The 20,429-nt window shown below is 35.3% G+C and overlaps 1 protein-coding gene across 2 annotated transcripts in view; it reads left to right on the top strand.

Annotated features, from left to right (window-relative positions):
• Positions 1–20,429, top strand: part of CORO2B (coronin 2B) — a 232,616-nt gene that overhangs the window by 166,218 nt on the left and 45,969 nt on the right. For both annotated transcript variants that reach the window (XM_074294705.1, XM_074294706.1), the window contains exon 3: positions 19,381–19,497. In XM_074294705.1, coding sequence (XP_074150806.1) covers positions 19,381–19,497 — 117 coding nt within the window. The remainder of the gene's footprint in view (positions 1–19,380; positions 19,498–20,429) is intronic.

The raw sequence follows: 20,429 nt of genomic DNA, 5'->3' as shown, positions 1-20,429 counted from the left end.
ATGGCTCTTGCTCATATAAATTTGAATATACTTGATTTATGTCCTGGATATAAAACCTGTGTCAGAGAAACTTGATGCAATGATATTTTCCCAGTTATGTTTCTCTTCTAAATTTAACTGTGTTGATTTTATATGTGCAAAAACTTTTGAATGTTATATAAACAAAAATTTTTCAGCTTTATCATCTGTGATCCTCTTTTCCCCTTATTTGGTCACAAACTCTTTCCTTATCCACAGTTGTAAAGAAAGAGTGATTTTCTTTCTCATTTCTATAATTTGTTTGTAACGTGACCTTTTCTAATTATATCATATAGATATATTTGGAGTTTATTTTAATATACGATGTAAGGTATTGGTCTAGATAATTTCTGCCAGATTGCTTTCCAGTTTTCCCGTATTTGTCAAATAATGAGTCCTTATGCCAGTGGCTGAAGAATTTGAATTTATTGAACACTGACTCTATGGTTGTTTGCTTCTTTGTGTTACATATTTAATCTGTTCCACTAATAGACCTATTTTTAAATTTATAATAAATCATTTTGATGATTACTTGTTTTGTAGTATTGTTTGAGATTTGGTATTGCTAAGTTTCCTTCCTTTTCATTTTTTAAGAGTATTTCCCTTGAAACTCTTGACCTTTTGTTCCTCCAGATGAATTAATCATTTTTATAAGTCTGTAAAGTTAAATTTTGGTAGTTTAATTGGCATGATACTAAGTAAATTAATTTGGATAGTTTTGTATTTTTTTTAAATTGGCAATGCTTACCCATAAGCACTTAACATTTCTTCAATTATTTATATATGTCTTTATTTTTACAAAAAGTGTTTTGTGGTTAACTCTGTGTGGCTTGGTAAATAGACTGCCAAATATTTTATTTTTTCCTCTAGATATTTTTAATAGAATTCCTCTTTCCCTTTCTATTGTATTTTGTTGATAATATATAGAAAAGGTTCTTGACTTTTGAAATTATTTTATATTCTATTCTATCTCTTTGCTGAAATTATTGTTTCTATTTATTTAATTAAGTCAATACCTTTGGGTTCTCTAGGCGCGATCATCATAGCATCTAGAAAAATAATAACTTTATTTCCGCTTTTCCTTTGTTTCTTTATCTTGTATGATTTTTGTAGCTAGCATTTGTGTTAAATAATAGTTTGCTTTACTCCTGCTCTTATTCAAAAGGCATGTGGCCTTTTGTGTGTGTATGTGTGTGTGTGTATATATATACATATATATACACACACATATATATATGTATGTATATATAATGACTTTTGACTCTTTGTAGCATATTACAAATTGGTCCATTTATTCCTGTTATTTTTTAGGTATCACACTGGCTAGAGTTCTGGACCATGAATCAAGAAGATCTAAGTTTAAGTCCAACATAAGAAATTTCCTAGCTATGTGACACTGAGTAAATTATTTAACTTTTATTTGCCTCATTGCCCTGTGTGGATAATAATAGCAACTATACCCTAGGGTAAAAATCAAATGAAATAATATTTGTGAAGTGCTTCACAAAGTACTATGTAAAAGCTAGCTACTAGAATTAAAAGTTTTTTTTCCAGAATCTATTGATATAATAATATGTTTTTTATTGTTTTATTAGTAATATGATTTATTAGGTTTATAATTTAATTTATATTAAACAATACTAAATTCCTGATGTAAATGACACATGATTATCATCTTTTAAATATGTTGCCGTTCCTACTTTGTGTGATATTCTTGCATCAATGTTATTGGAGATATTTTTCTTTATTAATTTTTCAATGGTTTGAGTATCAAGATAATATTTATATCATAAGAAGAGTTTGGAGAAATTTCCTTTTCTCCCAATATTTCAAGTAAATTATAAAATGAGATTATTTATTGAATTATAGAATTCACTTGTAAATCCATATTTTTTCTTTTGGAAATTCATTGTTGGATTATTAAATTTTTATTCTAATATTGGGTTGTTTAAATCATATATTTCTTATTCTGTAAGTCTGAGTACTTTATATTTTTGTAAATATTCATCTATTTCACCTAAGTTATTGGTTATGTTATATATAAATGAATAAAACAGTTAGTGAGAGTTTTCTTTATTTCATATTCAATTTCTGTGATATTTTTCCTTTATTCATTTCTGATACAACTTGGTTTTCCTCTCTCTCTCTTTAAAAACAGGCTCACTTGCAACCATTATTTTTGTATTTAATTATTTTTTACCAAAAAACAGCTCTTGGTTTTTTTTTTCTGAGTTTGGTTTCTGGTTTGGATTTTTTAAGTTTGTTTGTTTGTTTGTTTGTTTTGCTTTCAATTTTCAAAAATGTTTCTTTGATTTACAAAATTTCTACTTTAGTATTTAATTAAGATTTTTTTCATTCATTGTTTTTCTAACTTTTTAAAATGCACATCCAATTCATTGATCTATTTTCTCTCTTTTTTATTGATGAAACATTTAGAAATATACATTTTATTCTAAAAATAGCTAACTCTATGTGCTTTATCAGCAACCAATTTTTTGGTATCATGCCTCATTGTAATTCTCTCATTAATTTTCCTTTTATATGCATGATTTATTCTTTGACCCATTAATTCTTTATTTGGGACTAAATTATTTCATCTCTAATTTTACTCCTTCCTTCAGAGCATCTTTATTAAATATAACTTTGTTGCATCATGGCCAATAAAGGATATGTTTAACAGTCACACTTTTCTGAATTTGTTTATAAGGTTTTATCAGTTCTCACAAAAATGCCATACATACTTGAGAAATATATAGATTCATTTATGAGTCACCAGGAAGTTATCATCTCTGACTTTTCTAAAGTTTTATTCAGATCCTTGACTTCTTTCTTGTTATCTTTTTGTTACTTATGTCTATATTTGAAAGATCTCTCACTATCATCATTTTATTGTCTATTTCTTCCTGAATTCAATTAATTTGTTAAAATTATTTTATTTTCATTTATTTTATTTATGTTATTATTATATTTTAAGTTATTTTTAAGTAAATAAATGTTATTCCATTTAGCGCATATATATTAAGTATTCATATTGACACATGATCTCTGGTACCTCTTGGCACTCATCTTTATGTTTATTTTTTACTGTTATATTATTTGGAACCATGATTAATACCTCCCAGATTTCCAATGTCACTGGTAGTATGATAGATTTTTTCTCTAACTCTCTGTTTTTATTATCTTTATGCTTCAGATATGTTTATTATAAGCAACATATTGTTAAATTCTTATTTCTAATCTATTCTGCTTCTTTTTTCATTTTATATAAATTCATTCTATTCTTTTTCAGTTATAAATGTTTCTTATATATTTTCTTCTATCCTCTCTTCCTTTATTTTTTTTCATTTCTTTGTATACCTTTTCCTACTTTTATAAGGAAAAAAGTAGGCTAGGCATGATGGTACATGCCAATGATCCCTGCTCCCAGAAAGTCGGAGTCTGGATTATCTTTTAAGATGGAATTCCAAGCTATAGTCGACTAATTTTACTTATTGTCTACACTAAATTTGACATAAGTATGGTAAGCCTCTAAAAGTAGAGGTGGAGTGGGTGGGCCAGAAAAATTAGATTGCTTGAGGAAGGAATAACCAGCCTAATTTTCATTTATGAAAGAAGAAAATCAAATTGTTAGACTCAAAAATGAAAAGGGAGAACTTTCCACCAATGAAGAGGAAATTAGAGCAATAATTAGGAGTTATTTTTCCCAATTATATGTCAATGAATTTGATAATCTAAATGAAATAGCAGAATATCTATAAAAATATAGATTGCCGAGGTTAACAGAAGAGGAAATAAACAGAAGAGGAAACAAGAGTTTTTAAACAGTCCCATTTTAGAAAAAATAAATAGAGCAAATTATTAATCAACTCCCTAAGAAAAAATCTCCAGTGCCAGATGGATTTACATGTGAATTCTTCCAAACATTTAAAGAACACTTAATTCCAATACTATATAAACTATTTGAAAAAATAGGAAAAGAAGGACTCCTATCAAATTCCTTTTATGACACATTATATGGTTCTGATAGCTAAACCAGGTAGGGTGAAAACCAGAGAAAGAAAATTATAGATCAATTTCCCTAATGAATATTGATGCAAAAATCTTAAATAAAATATTAGCAAAGAGATTACAGAAAGTCATCCCCATCATAATACACTATGACCAAGTAGGATTTATACCAGGAATGCAGGACTGGTTCAGTATTAGGAAAACTATTAGCATAATTGACTATATCAATAAAAAAAAACTAACAAAAATCATAGGATTATCTCAGTAAATGCAGAAAAAGCATTTGATAAAATCCAACACCCATTCCTATTAAAAACACTAGAGAGTATAGGAATCAATGGACTTTTTCTTCTTCTTCCCCCCTTTCTTTCTCTCTCTCTCTCTCTCCCCCTCTCCCTCTCCCTTTCCCTCTCTCTTCCCCTGTCTCTACCTCTCTCCTCTTTCCTTTATCATAGAATTATTGCTTACTGTTTAGGCCAGTCTAATTTTCTGAGAGTTCAGTTCTTAGGTAAAAGATTATTATTCTCTATTTTAAGCTATTAATTCTTCTTGTCATTTTCTCCTCAGTTATCATATCCTTTAACATTATGTTTTTAATCTCTTTTTCCATTTCTCAGAGATACCCTTGTATGCCTTATGTCCAGAACATTCTTTTTGCTATCTCTGGCATTGTTTGGTTAAAGATTCTACTTAAGTTTTTGGAATTGCTAATTTCTTTTGAGGTTATCTGTTGGACTTCTCTTCCTCATTATTTAGTTGCTTTCTTCTGTTTTTTCATATTTTCAGCTTTAGGTTCTAGATTGAAGCTCTATGTTTGTGTTCTATTCGGCTCTCTTCTGTACTTAGATTAGATGGTAATGGTTAAGACTTACATGATCTTGAATTAGATCTCACCTTTTACAGGAATTCTTGGATTTTGGCTCTGATTTCCTGGTGACTTGACTTAGACTTGGCTTTCAGACTCCCAAGAAACTATTTTAATGACCTAGAAAAAATAACAACAGAATTCATATGGAACAACAAAAGGTCGAGAATTTCAAGGGAAGCAATGAAAAAAAAATTAAATGAAGGTGGTTTAGCTGTACCTGATCTAGCTTCTTGCTTCTCCTACTTGTACCATTCCAAATGCAGAGCTGCACCTTCCTTTTCAGATCCTATCTATATATTGTTGATTGAATTGCCGGTAGACTTCCTGCAAGGTCTCCAGCACTTTGTTTCTTGGGTGTTTCCCGACTCTTCCTCCTGCTGTGATTTTGCAGAGTTCTGGAAGTGGGCTGCTTGAGTGGTGCACTGCCTGAATCTGGAATTTGAAGTTCCCAGGTTTTAGTCTAGTACTGCAGAAGAACCTAGCTGAACTGCTCCCTAGACCTGAGTACTTCTCTGAAACGTTCTCTTGCTCTAAGTCATGCTGCTTAAAGATATTTAGGGTGCTAGTCTAGCTCTGTTTTATGGTCTGAGTGTTCTGAACTTGTCTCTTGCTCTAGATCCATACTCCTTATCCAGTTTTCCTTCTACTTATTCTCCACAGGACTCTTGAAGTCTTTGTGAGAGTGTAGAGTATATGGAAAAGTTTATAGCTGATTTTCTTCAGCTTTCTCCCTTCTGTCACATTTTTAGGGTTTTATATTTGTTTGTGGGGGATCAGGACTCTTATACCCAAATATGCCACCATCTTTCATAACTTCCTAACCCCCTCATGTTTAAGGTTTATTATAAGAAATTACTTGAGGGTAGTTAAATGGTGCAGTGGTTAGAGAGTACAGCCCTAAAGTCAGAAGGACCTGAATTCAAATCTGACCTCAGACACTTAATACTTTCTAGCTGTGCGATACTAGGAAAATCACTTAACCCCAATTGTTTCAGCAAAAAAAGAAAAGAAAGAAAGAAAGAAAGAAAGAAAGAAAGAAAGAAAGAAAGAAAGAAAGAAAGAAAGAAAGAAAGAAAGAGAAAGAAACAAAGGAAGAAAGAAAGGAAAAGAAAGAAAGAAAGAAACAAAGAGAAAGAAACAAAGGAAGAAAGAAAGAAAGAAAGAAAAAAGAAAGAAAGAAAGAAAGAAAGAAAGAAAGAAAGAAAGAAAGAAAGAAAGAAAGAAAGAAAGAAAGAAAGAAAGAGAAAGAAACTAAGAAAAAGAAATGACTTGTCTGAAGTTACATGTGTAATCAGTGGCAAAACTAAGGTTGTAAAGGACCTTGAAGGCTAAACAAACAAATTTTAATTTGATACAGTAGAAAATGGGGAGCTAAGGAGAGTTCATAAGCAAGGGAGTATTGTAGTGAGATGTTATCTATGGAAAATTATTCTGGCAACATTGTGAAAGATGGATCAGGAAAGGGTGGAGGCAGCAGTAATAGACAAAAGTTACAAAGAATAATAACTGGCATTTATTAAGTGCTTTAAAGTTTTCAAAGTATCTTATATAAATATATTTCATTTGATCTTCAAAATTAGCTTGTGAATTAGGTACTATTGATATCACCATCTTCTTTCTGCAGATGAGGAAAGTGAAGTGATTTGCTCATAGTTGTGCAGCTGCTAAGTGATTCTCAGTTGGGCTCTTTCTACTACATATTGGAGATATGAGGTCATGAAGGTCTTTACTAAAATGGGGAACATAGGAATGGAGAAAACTGAACGGAACTATATAAGATCACTGACAGGAATACTCTATGGACAACTTGTAGGGATGAGAGAGAAAAATGTGGTCTTCATGGCTCTGGATCTTAAAAATTTGCTTTATCTGTACTTATAAGAGTGTAACTAAGGCTAAAAAAGACCTCAGAGACCATCTAGTCTCCATCTCCCCTATCCCATCCCCAGGACTTAGGGATGCTAAGTGATTTGACCAATATCACATAGGTAGTATCAGAAGCAGGATTTGACCTCTGATCCTCTGACATCTGTGCCAGACTTCTTTCCTTGATAGATGAGGATAGGTGGAGCTTCTGGGGAAAGGCATAACCATTAACAAATCACTCTCTCCATTAGGGCCCTCTTGTCACTCCTCCATTGTGATGGCTCCATTAATGGAACAAACTCTGACTGAAGCATTCTCAGAAAAGGAAGGCAGATGAGCAGACAGGATGCTGGCAGAAGAGGATTCAGGCAGAGTGGCTCCCATAGGGCCAGATGGCAGGCAGCAGGAACTGACACAACCGTGGCTTGGGAATGAGAAGGGAGAGGCCCTTCAGAAGGGAGCATTACCTTAGAAAGCCACTGAGGATTTTAATTCAGAGACTGAGGACCCTCTGTCAGGAATGGATTGGCTTATGAACTAGGTCTCTGACCTCAATTGAGTTCCATTTATCCATCATTTTTCTTCCTCTAACCCAAACCCTAAATCTGTTCCCTCTCTACTCCTACACACACACACACACACACACACACACACACACACACACACACACACACATACACACACACACACACACTTCCAAGGTCAGTTAATCTTTAAGGGAGAATCCCATTGGCTATTCTCAGTCAGCAGAGGGAAAGTGATGCTCATGCCATATGGTTAGGGGATTCTAGTATCGTGCCCTAATTAACATGAGTCTCTGTAAAGTCAAAACTCAGCCGAGCGTGAGGCTCCCTGCACAGGGATGCTGTATTCGGAATAATCTGGTCACTCTCAGGGCCTCAAAGAGGAAGGCCTCTTTGGGAGGGAGAGCTAAAGGGCAGGCATGGGAAGGAGGGAGAGAGTCAGACTGGGGATGGAGAGAGCACACTATTGGATTGAGAACTGGTTGTGAATATGACTTACATTGAAAATCTACCCTCCCTCACTGCATTACCCAACCATCCCCCATCTATCCTTAATTTAGTCACACAGAGAAAAAGAGAGATTTGAGGCTTCTGTCCTGGCAGGGTGGGGAGTGGAGGGTTTGGCTAGTGTCACTATAATCATTCATTTCATTAAGTAAGTTAGAGTACTCCAGAAAATCCGGAGCTCTGAATGCTTCCCCCATCCGGGGAATTAAATTGATCCTCTGCATCCTAATGCCCCAGCTTTGTGACTGTTAAATCCTTCTGTCCTACTTTCTATTTAGCCAGGGGGATATAGCCAACAGTTATTCATTGAACAGACTCTTACTGAAGATCCACCACATCCAGTAAAATTCAATAGTGGGTACTTTAAAAAAAATCATTCCTTTCCTTACTAATCAGTCATTTGAAAACAATTATGAAGCATTTACTATGTTCTAGGCACTGTGCTAAATTCTGAGGATACAAAGAAAAGCAAAAACACAATTGTTGCTTTCAAGGAGACAATGGAATATTCTAATGGAGGAGACAAGTAAATAATTATGTATCTAAAAGATATGTATATGGTGCAAATAAATACTAAGCCCAGAAGAAAGGCTTTTGCATATGTGGAGTGGGTGTAGATCTGGAGGGTTGGAGAGAGGTCTGGGCTAGACCTCCTGCAGAAGGTGAAATTTGAATAGAGTTTTGAAAGTTGTCAGGGAAGGTAGGAGGTCAAGATAAGGAAGGAGAACATTCCAGTTAGAGGTACTGGCCAGTGAAAAGCACAAAAACAGGAGTTAGATTGTTGAGTGTGAAAAAAACAGCAAGAGGCCCTTAGAGTTGGACCATAGGATATGTACTCTAAAGAGAGGATGATTCCCAGGTTCTTTGGAGCTTACAGTGGAGAAACAGTATTTTATAGTTACTCCTGAGTGGAATAGGGAATAATTCGAATTTGTTGAGTAGAAAGTTTATCTGGGCACACCTGTGTTTTGGGAGAATCACTTTGGCAAGTGACTGGTTGGAATGGGAAAGACTTGAGGCAAGAAGACCAATTATATGTGTATTGTAATATTTCAGGAGAGAAGGGATGAGCGCCTAAATTGGAGTGGGAGCTCTGTGAATGAAGCTGTAGGGAAGGAGATGAAAACAAGAGATGTGATAAAGATATGACAACAGATTGAACATTTAGGGTCAGTGCAATCTAATCAGAAAGATGGGTAAACACATAGGAAAAGCTAAATCGCTATATGAGCAGCATATGGCCATGTGCCAAGGGGTGAGAGGAGGAAGATCAGTGTGGGCTTAAGCTCTCTGTAGAAGATGTGGAACCGAATCTAAACCTTAAACATTGGATTGAGTGAGATTTACTTGGGTGGAGAGAAAGAAGTAAGGATGGAGGGAATTGAAGAAGACCCAGTGGAGTAGGGGAGCAATGTGAACACAACATTCTTGTTCAGAAGGCAGTGAAACCAGTCTGTTAATAGAAGTGAGTCAGTAGATTGGAGCCAGATTATGGAGAATCTTCAAAGACAGGCAATTTAGACTTTCCTCCCTCAAGGCTTCGAATCCCCAGCTCCTCCCTGGGTTTTCTAGCACAAAGTAGTTACTACATAAATGCTTGTGGAGTGAATGATGGACTTCGTTAGCTATTGCCTCTCACCTTGCTTCATATGGCCTCTGACCAAGAGTTATGAAAGATACCCAGGAAAAGCCTCATTGTCCATCTTCAAGATAAAAATGGGGCCAGGACAAAGATAAAGCCACATTTGGGAGGGGGATGAGGTGTGAAATGAGGGGAGACTGGGTCCAGGATGAGGGCAATTCCCAGACATCATTGTTGTGAAGGGTTCTACTCTTTCTTTCAATTCAATCATTAATGAGCCCAGCACCAAGCACAGGGAATTGAAAGGGGAAAAAAATGAGGAATGTATATAAGGGTTATATAACCCTTATAAAACTTATATAACTCTTGAAAAACTTATATAAGGGTTTTTAATGTGAGATCTGTGAATCTGGAATTTTAAAAAATATATTTTAATAATAACTATAATTCAAAATATTTGACTTCCTTATCTTGTGTAATTTATTTTGCATTGAAAAACATTATTCTGAGAAGGATCCTTAGATTTTACCAGAGAATGACAAAGGAATCCACCACATCCCAGGTTAAGAAGCTTTGTTCTGCTTTGATCAAACTAATCCACAAATGTTAATTAAGCACTTTCTACATACTAGGCCTTGGGCTAGATTCTGGAGATACAAAGACTAAAATGAAAGCATCTCTACACTCAAGGAGTTTACATTCTATCAGTAATCATGATTAGTTTTTAAGGTCTCAGAAGTAGTAAAGCAACTGGAGATTAAAGGCCAATCTCCCAACCATAGAGGATGGGTCCAAAACTTGGTTATTAGGAGAAAGCTTGCTCTCATAGGTAGTGTCTGGTGAATAGTAGTCTTGAATATGGCAGCTAGGGACCTGGCCTGGAGTCAGGAAGACTCATCTTCTCAAGTTCAAATCTGACCTCAGACACAACCCTGTTCATCAAAGTTTCCTCATCTATAAAAATGAGCTGGACAGGGAAATAACAACCACTTTAGTATCTTTGCCAAGAAAACCCCAAATGGGGTCACAAAAAGAAGGGCATGACTGAAACAACTGAATAACAACAGGTAAATTTGGATTATCTAATTCACAGGATTATTGTGAGAATCTATTGAGATATGAAAATGCATGATATAAACGAAAGCTGCTAATAGCAGTTGCAATTTTTTTTAAGTTAAAAATTCACAGCCCAAAGAACATGTTGCAAAGAGAATCTCAGAACCTCAGATCATATGATAATTCTTGGTCAAATAATCTGAAAGTCAAAGGTAGATACACAATAGCCAATCTGACCTGAGATTAGTGGTATACTTGTAAATGTTTAAAAACCAGCTCCCTGAAAAAAAAATATGTACCCATAATAAACTTTTAAATTTAATCTTCATTATTAAGATTTTTTTCATCACTTCCTGAAATCTAGAAAATCAACAAAACTAATCAAGTTCTGATTTGGCGAGGCTGAGGATTTCCAACGTGTAAGTGTCCTTATTAAACAGTTGGCCAGCTGGTTCAAGCTAAGACCCTAAGGCTCCTCTGACCATCACAGAATCTCAGAGTTAGGAAAACTTCATCACCCATGGAGCTCAGCCAATCACTATAAAGGAATCCTTTGACAACATTCCAAAGTGGTTGGCTAACCTTTGTTTAAAAGCATGTAGTGGGTGGGGGAGCAGGGTATCATTACTTCCTGAGGCAAGCACATCCAATTTTGAACAGTTCTAATTTTCAGAAGTTTTTCCTTAGAGCAAGCCTAAATCTGGCCTTCTTTCACCCATTTCTTCTAGTAGTTTTGACCAAGCAGACCGAGTCTAATCCTTCTTTCTCAAAATTCTTATGAATCAGGTTCTCCTTAAATCTTCTTTTCACCTTTTTCTTCAAAAAGCCCCTAAGTCTTCTTTATTTCCTTCAAAATGGCCCTCCTGTGGCATCATCTCTAGGCCCTTCATTCTGGTCAAATATTTTTCTGAGTGGTTTCTACCCTAGCCACCTCTCACACCTCATCAGAGTCAGTCTTCATCCATCTGGCTTATGAATATGGCAGAATAATTACAGTAGGGGTGATGACTTGTCACTTCCCATTTGTGGACCATTCTGGTACAGAAATGACATACTTCCCCACCTTAAAAAAATACAGTACTTAGGAGATTTCCCTAACACCCCAAACCCATGGGTACAGGGCAGGTTGATGAACATGTTTAGCTTATCTCCTCCCCTAAGAGAAAAAGGTCTGGGAAGGAAATCCCACCTTCCTCTGGTATTTCTTACAGCAATGTGTTTCCTGAAGCTGCTCTCAAAATCTTATCCAGAAATTGAGGAGGCAACCCCTTTTCCTCCCCCTTATTTATTAGACTTCTTCCTCTCCCCCTCAACACCACACTTAATTGAAAGGCAACAAGAATGCAGCCATGTCTGTGAAAAGTTCTCTTCTCAAAGGTCTCTTGGAGAGATTTCTGTACCAGGGCTTGAAGCTGCACCAAAGTGTTCCTCCCCGTCCCTCAATGTTACTACATTCTGAGTCACTACCACATGGACAGGCTGAACTCAGTGCTGGGAAAAGACAGTACTGGAATCCACTATGAAATACTGATAATACCTCTCTGACCCATTTTGCTCCCTCCCTTCATAGTCTTGGAATATATTTCATCTCTTCTAAGAAGAACTGAGAAATAGATGATGGTTGAGGTGGGGGAGGAGAAAGAAATACATTTTCCTTTACCACTCACACCACTTTCCCAAAATTCACAAAACTTATTACTATTCCCCTGAATCTGGGATTCTAATTGAAAAAAAATAAGCAAAATCTAACTGAGGAAAAACTAAGATAAGAGACTTGGTGAAAATAACTGAAGAAGAGAAGTTTAAGGTTATGTATGAATAAGGAATTCATTGATATGTTCACAAAAAGAGCTGAATTTTGTAAATTAAAACTAATGTATAACTTGATTATCTCCTGGACTCTCTTCTCTTTTCTACATACATCAGGTGATCTCTTTAGCTCCCATGGGTTCAAATATAACCTCTATATGGAAACCTTCCAGATCATATATTCAGTCCTAGTTTCTCTCCTGAGCTCCAGTCTCAATATCACACCACCTACTAATTATTAGACATTTCAAAACTGCTATCCTAGGACATCTCAAATTTTACACATATTCATCTTTCTTCCTAAACCCATCCCTCTTACAAATTTCCTTGTCAAAGAGATCACTGTTCTTATAGTCACCCAGGTTCATGACCTTGGTGTCCACACCAAGGTCATCCACTATGAACTCCCTCTTCTCTCTTCCTCACTTTATACCACAAAGTTGCCTTCTGCCACTATCTCCTCCTTTACTCCTGTCTTACATGAAGAGATGGCCCTACTCCTTACCAAGGTAAACCCCCTCTATTTGCACAAGCAATACCCTTCCATCCTATATCCTCCAAAAGATTACCTCCTCCATCATCCCTACTCTTTAACTTATTTTCAATCTTTCTCTGTCTGTTAATTTCTTCTCTCTTTCCTATAAATATAGCCATGCCTCCCCCATCCTAAAAAATCCTCAATCATTCTATCCCCACTCTTACTCTATAGCTCTGTTGACTTTCGTGGCTAACCTCTTTGAGAAGACCATCTACTACAAAGGTTTCCACTTTCCTTCCTCTTACTTTCTCAGAACAAGCCTACCTGGCAATCAGATACCCCACTAAAAATCTTTGCCCAGTATGCTAGAGCCATTAGGCATGAGGGCCTGAGGTAGCAGTTATAGAGGAACAGGAGTGTGATAGTTTATGCTACTGGATAGAAAATAGAAAAGCAGAGTATCTAAGAAAGAAGGCTGAAAATAGAGAGGAGGAAGTAATGCTTCGCTTTAGGATCTTCAAACCCTAATAAATTTTCAAGTTAGTTATTTCCCCTTCCTCCCCTTATTATACCCAGGAAATACTTTGATACATCTCAATCTATGCAATGAGATGATTTAATCTCTAAGCAGCTGGGGCTTGTTTGAGTCATTACAGCAAGGATCTTAATGATCAGAGATTTAGAACTAGATAGAGACCATCAAGTCTAACTGTCTTTTTGCGGATGAGGAAACTAAGGCTCTAACAAGGTAAATGACTTGCCCAGGAACCTATAGCTAATACGTATCAGAGATTTGAACCCAATATTTCTTAACTCCAGTCCTACTTCCCTGTTTATTGCACCATGATGTCATTGAATTCTCCCACTTATTTATCTCACTAGTGGGTCATGGCATGTCCATTGGCCTAGTGAAGGGATATACAGTTATCCCTTCCTCATCTTGGGGTTAGGGACATGACATTCCTGCAATCTGGAAAATCTTTAAAATTTTTGTCTCTCCCTTTGTGTCAGAGAAGAAGGTTGAATTATTATTGTTTCAAAAGATAAAATATATTACTGTTATATAATACTCTACATATATTTTATACATTTCTGATTTTATGTTGTCTGCTGGCCTTTGTCTATTGTCAGTGGCTTTTACAAAACTCCCCTAAATTCCCATTTAATTTCTTTTACCAACCCACAATATATCAAAACCTCAATAGGCAAAGTCATGATGCAAAAGGAATAACTGTAATTTATTTTCTAATTGCTTATAAAGATTATTTTTGCTGGAGATGTTGGGGATATAACTAAATTGATGATAAAAGTTCAGAGCATAAAATGCCATGACTTTTCCTCTGCCTTTTACTGACTTGTATATTATGAAGGCAGGAGTATTTTCCTTAGGGAAAATTGTTTATTATGAAATCACAGTAACCAGATACAGAGGAATTCTGTATAAGGGAATGTGCTGAGTTACCAGAAGGTTTTTTATTGCTTGTTTCTATCAACCTTTGTGTTATTGTTGAGTTGTTTTGATCATTTCTGACTCTTGGTGACCCCCTTTGAGGCCTTCTTGGCAAAGATAATGGAATGGTTTGCCATTTCTTTCTCTAGCTTATTTTATAAGTGAGGAAACTGAGGCAAACAGAGTTAAGTGGCTTGCCCAGGTCATACAGCTAGTAAATGTTTGAGGCCAGATTTGAACTCAGGAAGATGAGTCTTCTTGACTCTAAGCCCAGGATTCTTTGCACTAGCTGCCCCCATGAAGACCTTTATAAAATCTCTAAAAACCTTCTTTTGCTGACTGCATATCCTGCAGAGCATTACTGTGAACCAGAATCCTCCCTTTCTAGGTCATTGGGCACAGAAGGCATTCTTCCTCTCATGGTACAGTGAAAAGAATACTGTTAAGAAGAAGGCACTGGGAGGGGGATATAAGTACAAAGAATGAAATAATCCCTACTTTCAAAGAGCTTCAAATCTTAGATCTGTCACTATCTATCTAATTTTAGGCAAGTCACATAACTCTGGGACTCAATTTCTCCATCTATAAAATGGTTAGGATTTGGAATCAATGCCCTCTGAGATCCCTTCCAGTTCTGGATCAGTGACTCTCTGATACTTTGAGCTGAGGATGGATTCAAATCACATTTGTTCAAAGGCTTTCCAGTTTTAGATGTGTTTCACCAAAGTATCATTTTCTTCCTTTCACTACCACTACCATTTATGCCATGGGGACTTCCCCTTAGTATATAAATAAAAGGGAATACAATTAACTGTTTAGTGAAAATACTGGTTCTTGAATACATAAGTGAGTGTTTTTCTTCAAATAGTACAGGGAGGATTTTTTTAGATCAGAGGTGTCAAGCTGAAATAGAAAAGAGGCTATTAAACTATAGATAAGGATCCCTGGGGCCATACATTGACTTAGAAAACCTCATATTAACATTTTCTAGGTTATATTATATTATTATTTTTCAAAAATATTTTTCAATTATATGTTATCTGGTTCTGGGAGTACTGCAGAATACATTCATGTTTGATTATCTCTGGGCTATATCTTCAGGGCCCCCAGCATCCACAAGCATTAAATGATACTCCTGTCCCAAAATAGAACATACACACACACATATTTGTTCTATATGTAATATATATGTATACATACACACACATACACACACATATATATATTACAGCAATACTATTATTGTCTTGAGCTTTAATGCTAGCCCAGTGTAAATAAGATTTAGATCATAGATTTAGAGTTTCTGAGCCCAACCCTTCTCATTTCACAGATGAAGAAACTAAGGCTTAGATAAGACACTTTCCCAAGACCACAAAGTAATAAATGATGAGTCAGAATTTAAGCCTAAGCCTTTTTGAATCCAAGTAGAATATTCTTTCCATCAAGAACCAGATACTGTTTTTCCTAACATGATTGCCAGAATTATTCAAGACTGGGTTCCTAATGATGATTTTTTAAAAAGTCATAAACACCACTAAAAGGCAAAGATCCATCACATAAAGGATCCACTCAAAAGAATTATTCTTGAGTAATATAGGCCACTCCCAAGGAGGAGTTCTAAATTACTATTATTGTGTTGTGGCTGTTATTTTATCTATAGACATTATTAGTTTAAGCATATGGGATAGCTTCCTAAAGTGACTACAAAGAGCAATAATCACTTGAGTAAAACAGATTCTAATATATATGTTAAAATCAATCATTTTTTTTAAATGAAAAGAACAAAAAGAAAGTTGTAAAACTGTATACTACGTGATTATAATGAGCAAGAAACTTTGGTCCTAGAGTAGAAGAACGCGTAACTTCCTTCTTTGCAGAGGTGGGGACTGTGAAGGTATAATATTGTATATGCTGCCAAACTCAGTATCTGTATTATTCAGTTTTAGGTAACCTAATATTTTTCTCTTCCTTTGTCATAATGAAACAATCTGTACTCTTAAGGAGTAAACATTATAACAGTGCTTCATATCTCAGGTTTGACATTTACTACTGTGTGATTTTGAGTGAGTTACTTAACCTCTCTGAGATGACCTAAGGACCTTGGGTTCTTCTTTTATAAAATAAAGGACTAAGAATAATAAGATGGCTCAATGGAGAGGGGATAGTGGAGGGACATGTTTGGAAATGAAAATAGTTTAAAAAACAGTATGTATTAACTATTTTAAAAGGAAAAAAAAAACCCTTGTAGTTTTTTTTTCCCCCCATATCTTGTGTTGAAAATCTAAACTTAATTGAGGGGGAGAGGGGCAGAGGGAGCATTCACTTTATAAAAAGGTCCTTTACCATAGGATTTGTCTCTGGTTCTTTAAGTGAGTTGATTTTCTAGATTATTTAAAATGTGATTCAATTGACCAAGATGTAATTAAAACACATTTTCAGAAAGATCCTTTGCATAAAGTGAGACCCACCCATTTGCTTTATGTTTCAGAATTTTTCTTCAATTTAAGAAGACTGCTCTCCTTCCTACCCTACCTGTACCTATTTTAAATTTATTTGATGGATTCTTATTTAAATTCTTACCACCTTCTTGATAGAACCAATACCCCTCAGATGTGACTGATGATAGCTAAGCATAATCTCTCTAATGAAAGTAGTCTTTTTAAAAAATGAAACATATAATTAAATACCTCTCAATTTGCCTTAAAGAAGGCCACAGGGAAGAGATAGATTGAGGTGAACTATGGTAACAGGCTTCAAAGAATTGTCCATGAGGGACAGCCAATCAGAACCAGAGTCTCTTCCACTCTGTCCTTCAAATTGTATTTGGGATAGTAAGATGGATTCTGGCACAGTTTTGATACAAAAGAATTTCTCAAACTATTTGGGCCACAGAACACTTTTGGATATTATGATGGGATGCTAGTCAGAGATGACCCTGATATGGAATAGCTCTGGATAAAGAATGAACATGAGGAAATTTCAGAGCAAAATTTAAAAAAAATTAAGCCTGCTCCCCACTTCTGTCTCTGTCTTTCTCTCTGTCTGTCAATCTCTCTTTCCCTATATGTGTGTATATGTGTATGTATATGTGTATGTGTGTTTATCTCCATGTGTATATATTTGTATGTGTATGTGTATATATTTGGAGAGATCAAGATATGTATGCATCTGTACACACACACATTCACAATTATGGAAAACTGCTACAAAGGATTTGCATTTAATGCACATGCAGGATATTACCCTTTTCTTATATGAACATTTTGATTTCTGAAAGAGGCAGAAAAAGAGCATTGGTATAAAGAAAATTGAAAATAATCAACTTTAGAAAAAAAGATAAGTGGGCACAGTGGGTAGAGTACCAGCCCTGAAGTCAGGAGGACTTGAGTTCAAATCTGACCTCAGATACTTAACATTTCCTTGCTGTGTGACCCTGGGCAAGTCATTTAACCCCAATTGCCTCAGGGGAAAAAAAAGATAGGGGAAAGATAGACTATTGTTCCAACGAATGGACAGAGAATTGTTTCAGCTTGAGAAAGAGAAACTTCTCATAGACCAGACCAGAGTTTGGCAATTCTCTCACTTCATACAATTGTTTGTGATTGAAAAAGAGTAACACTTTCTCAGCACTCTGGAAACAGTGCTATATACTAAAAGAGTTTCATTGTCCCATGAATATCAAAGAAACAACTTTGTTTAGCAATAGAGCTATGAAAACTAGAAGGGGAACAGGTAACAGAAATGTAGTTTTGCCCTGTTGGTGATATATTGTTAACTGTACCCTAAAGAGACCTGGGAGGGTTGTGAGTTTTTCCATACATATGGGTTTCTCTGATTATTTTCCTTCCTTATAGACTACTATGCGTGCCCACATATTTCCATGGGCATTGTATACACTGGTAGGAGAATGTGACCCAGATTTGTGATAAAATATGTTTTGATTTCTTTTGCCTTTTTTTTTTCCTATTGAGCAGATGTCGTAATTATTTTCATTTTAGTCTTCTATTAAAACTTGGTTTTGTCTTATCATTAAGCAAATGTTTCATGTTTAAAGAGTCATTGATGTCATGGAGACTGATTTTGTGTAAACGGAAAAAACGCTTTTGATAGTTCAGGAGCCTGGAAGTAGCAAGTATTATGAGAATATATCTTTACATATACCAGGGTTGCTCCTAGAAACCTGAGAGAAAATTAGCTTGATGATCATGATTTGCCCCACATATCCCAACTCTAAGCAAAGCCCCCAGGAGTGTGAGGGCATATTAGGGTGCATGTGAACTCAGAGAGAGAAAAATAGGGTTTGGATACCATCTTAGATATCTATGCCTATAGAATGCACTGCCCACATGGATCCATAGTCATACTCTTTACACAGATGATATATGTTAATATTTAAGGGTCGAGAAACATTGCTATAATCAAAATTGTCGCATGAAATCCTTACTCACATCATGTGGGACATCATGCTGCTGGGAAACACAATTTGAGAAACACTGAAATAGGAAATTGAAAAGTATTTGAGTGCCTACTGACCTAGAAAGGCAAATAGCATAGTGGAAAAAAAACTGGACTTGGATTCAGAAGGCTTGAGTCATGTCACTCAGTGGTATGACTTTAGGTAAGCTACTTCAGACTTCTGAGACTCAGTTTTTCATCCATAAAATGGAGGTAATATGAACATACTCAATATCACAGGTTGTTGAAAGTGAGATAATAGTGCCACTTTAAATGCCTATTATGTGCCAAGCACTGTGCTAAGCTATTATAATGTGCCATTATTAATTTAAAACTATAATTATTACTAAGATTAATGATTTATTATTAATAGTCTGTTATTAAGTGTATGACCCTATGCTAGGCATTTAGAAGAATACCAAAAAAGTGTAAGACATGGTCCAAATGAGATGTTAGTAGTAGTTACTATGTAACAATAAAGTACCCCATAGTCAATAAGCATTTGTTAAGTGCCAAGCATTACATATAATTATTATATGCTGTTAATAATTTTTATTAAAATAATAACATGGTAATAGGTTTGTGGTCCTATGCTAGGCACTTAGAAGGATGCAAAAAAAGTTATAAGACATAGTCCTTCAAAGAACCAACAGTTTAGTTGGAGAAAATGATAATCAGTTTTGTGGAGTTCTAACATTAAGGGTATATATTCCCTGATGACTTTAGAACTAATGCTGCTTCTTCCATTCTTTCCTTCAGACAGGTCGAATTGAGCCCAACTATCCCAAAGTTTGTGGTCACCAGGGCAACGTTCTTGACATCAAATGGAACCCCTTCATTGACAACATCATTGCATCCTGCTCAGAGGACACATCAGTAAGTAGGAAGTAAGATAAAGTGACTTTCCCCAATGGGAGATGTATACTCGAAGGAAGGAAGGAAGGAAGGAAGGAAGGAAGGAAGGAAGGAAGGAAGGAAGGAAGGAAGGAAGGAAGGAAGGAAGGATGTGTGATGAAAAACAAGTGACTAAATCTCCTCACCCTTCAGTTTCCTCATCTTTTAAAATGGAGATGGATTGTGATGAAAGTGCTTTATAAATCTTAAGTCACTAAATAAATGTGAACCATTATCATTATTCTTTTAACATCATCTCAAAAAGTAATTCTATACCAAGACCAAGGCCAGTTGGCCCTGGATAAGTAATTGTGAACTAGATAAAAGACTTTTCTTCCCTCACCTGAGAGGCTTAGAACAAGAATGAATGAATGATTTGCAAGACACAAAGGAAGGCAAAAAAAAAAATCTAAACACAAAAATAGTAATGAATCAAAATGATCCAATAGCTAACTTGGATACCTATATGCTGGAAGGGAGGCAGTGGAGTACCATGGAAAAAAGAAATTCAGAGGGAAATGACCTGAATTTGATTCTCAGTTGCACTATTTATTACATATTAAACTTTTGAGTAAATCACTTAACTTATACAGGCCGAAGTTTTCTCAAGTATAAAATGGAGGGGTTAGACTATTTTGCTTTTTGTAAAATGGCATGATGTTAGGAATATGATTGGAATAAGTTTCATAATTTAGCAACTTTGAAATACCTAATCTGAATTTATTATGAAGTTAAACTTTCAAGTTCTCTCCAAGTCTGAGAAGTGACTAAAACAAGATAAGATTAAGATTGTTGTGACTGTGAAGGTTATTTAATCCTTGGAAATGCTAGGAGCTCTGCAGATCTAACCTATCCTTGACAATGTAATACTTCATTATTACACTTTAATGGTATATTCTAGGATCTTACCACAG

This window comes from Sminthopsis crassicaudata, chromosome 2 (genome assembly GCF_048593235.1).
Source record: "Sminthopsis crassicaudata isolate SCR6 chromosome 2, ASM4859323v1, whole genome shotgun sequence".
Classification (NCBI taxonomy): domain Eukaryota; kingdom Metazoa; phylum Chordata; class Mammalia; order Dasyuromorphia; family Dasyuridae; genus Sminthopsis; species Sminthopsis crassicaudata.
The sequence above is the reverse complement of the archived record's forward strand: the minus strand, read 5'-3'. Positions and strand labels throughout refer to the sequence as shown.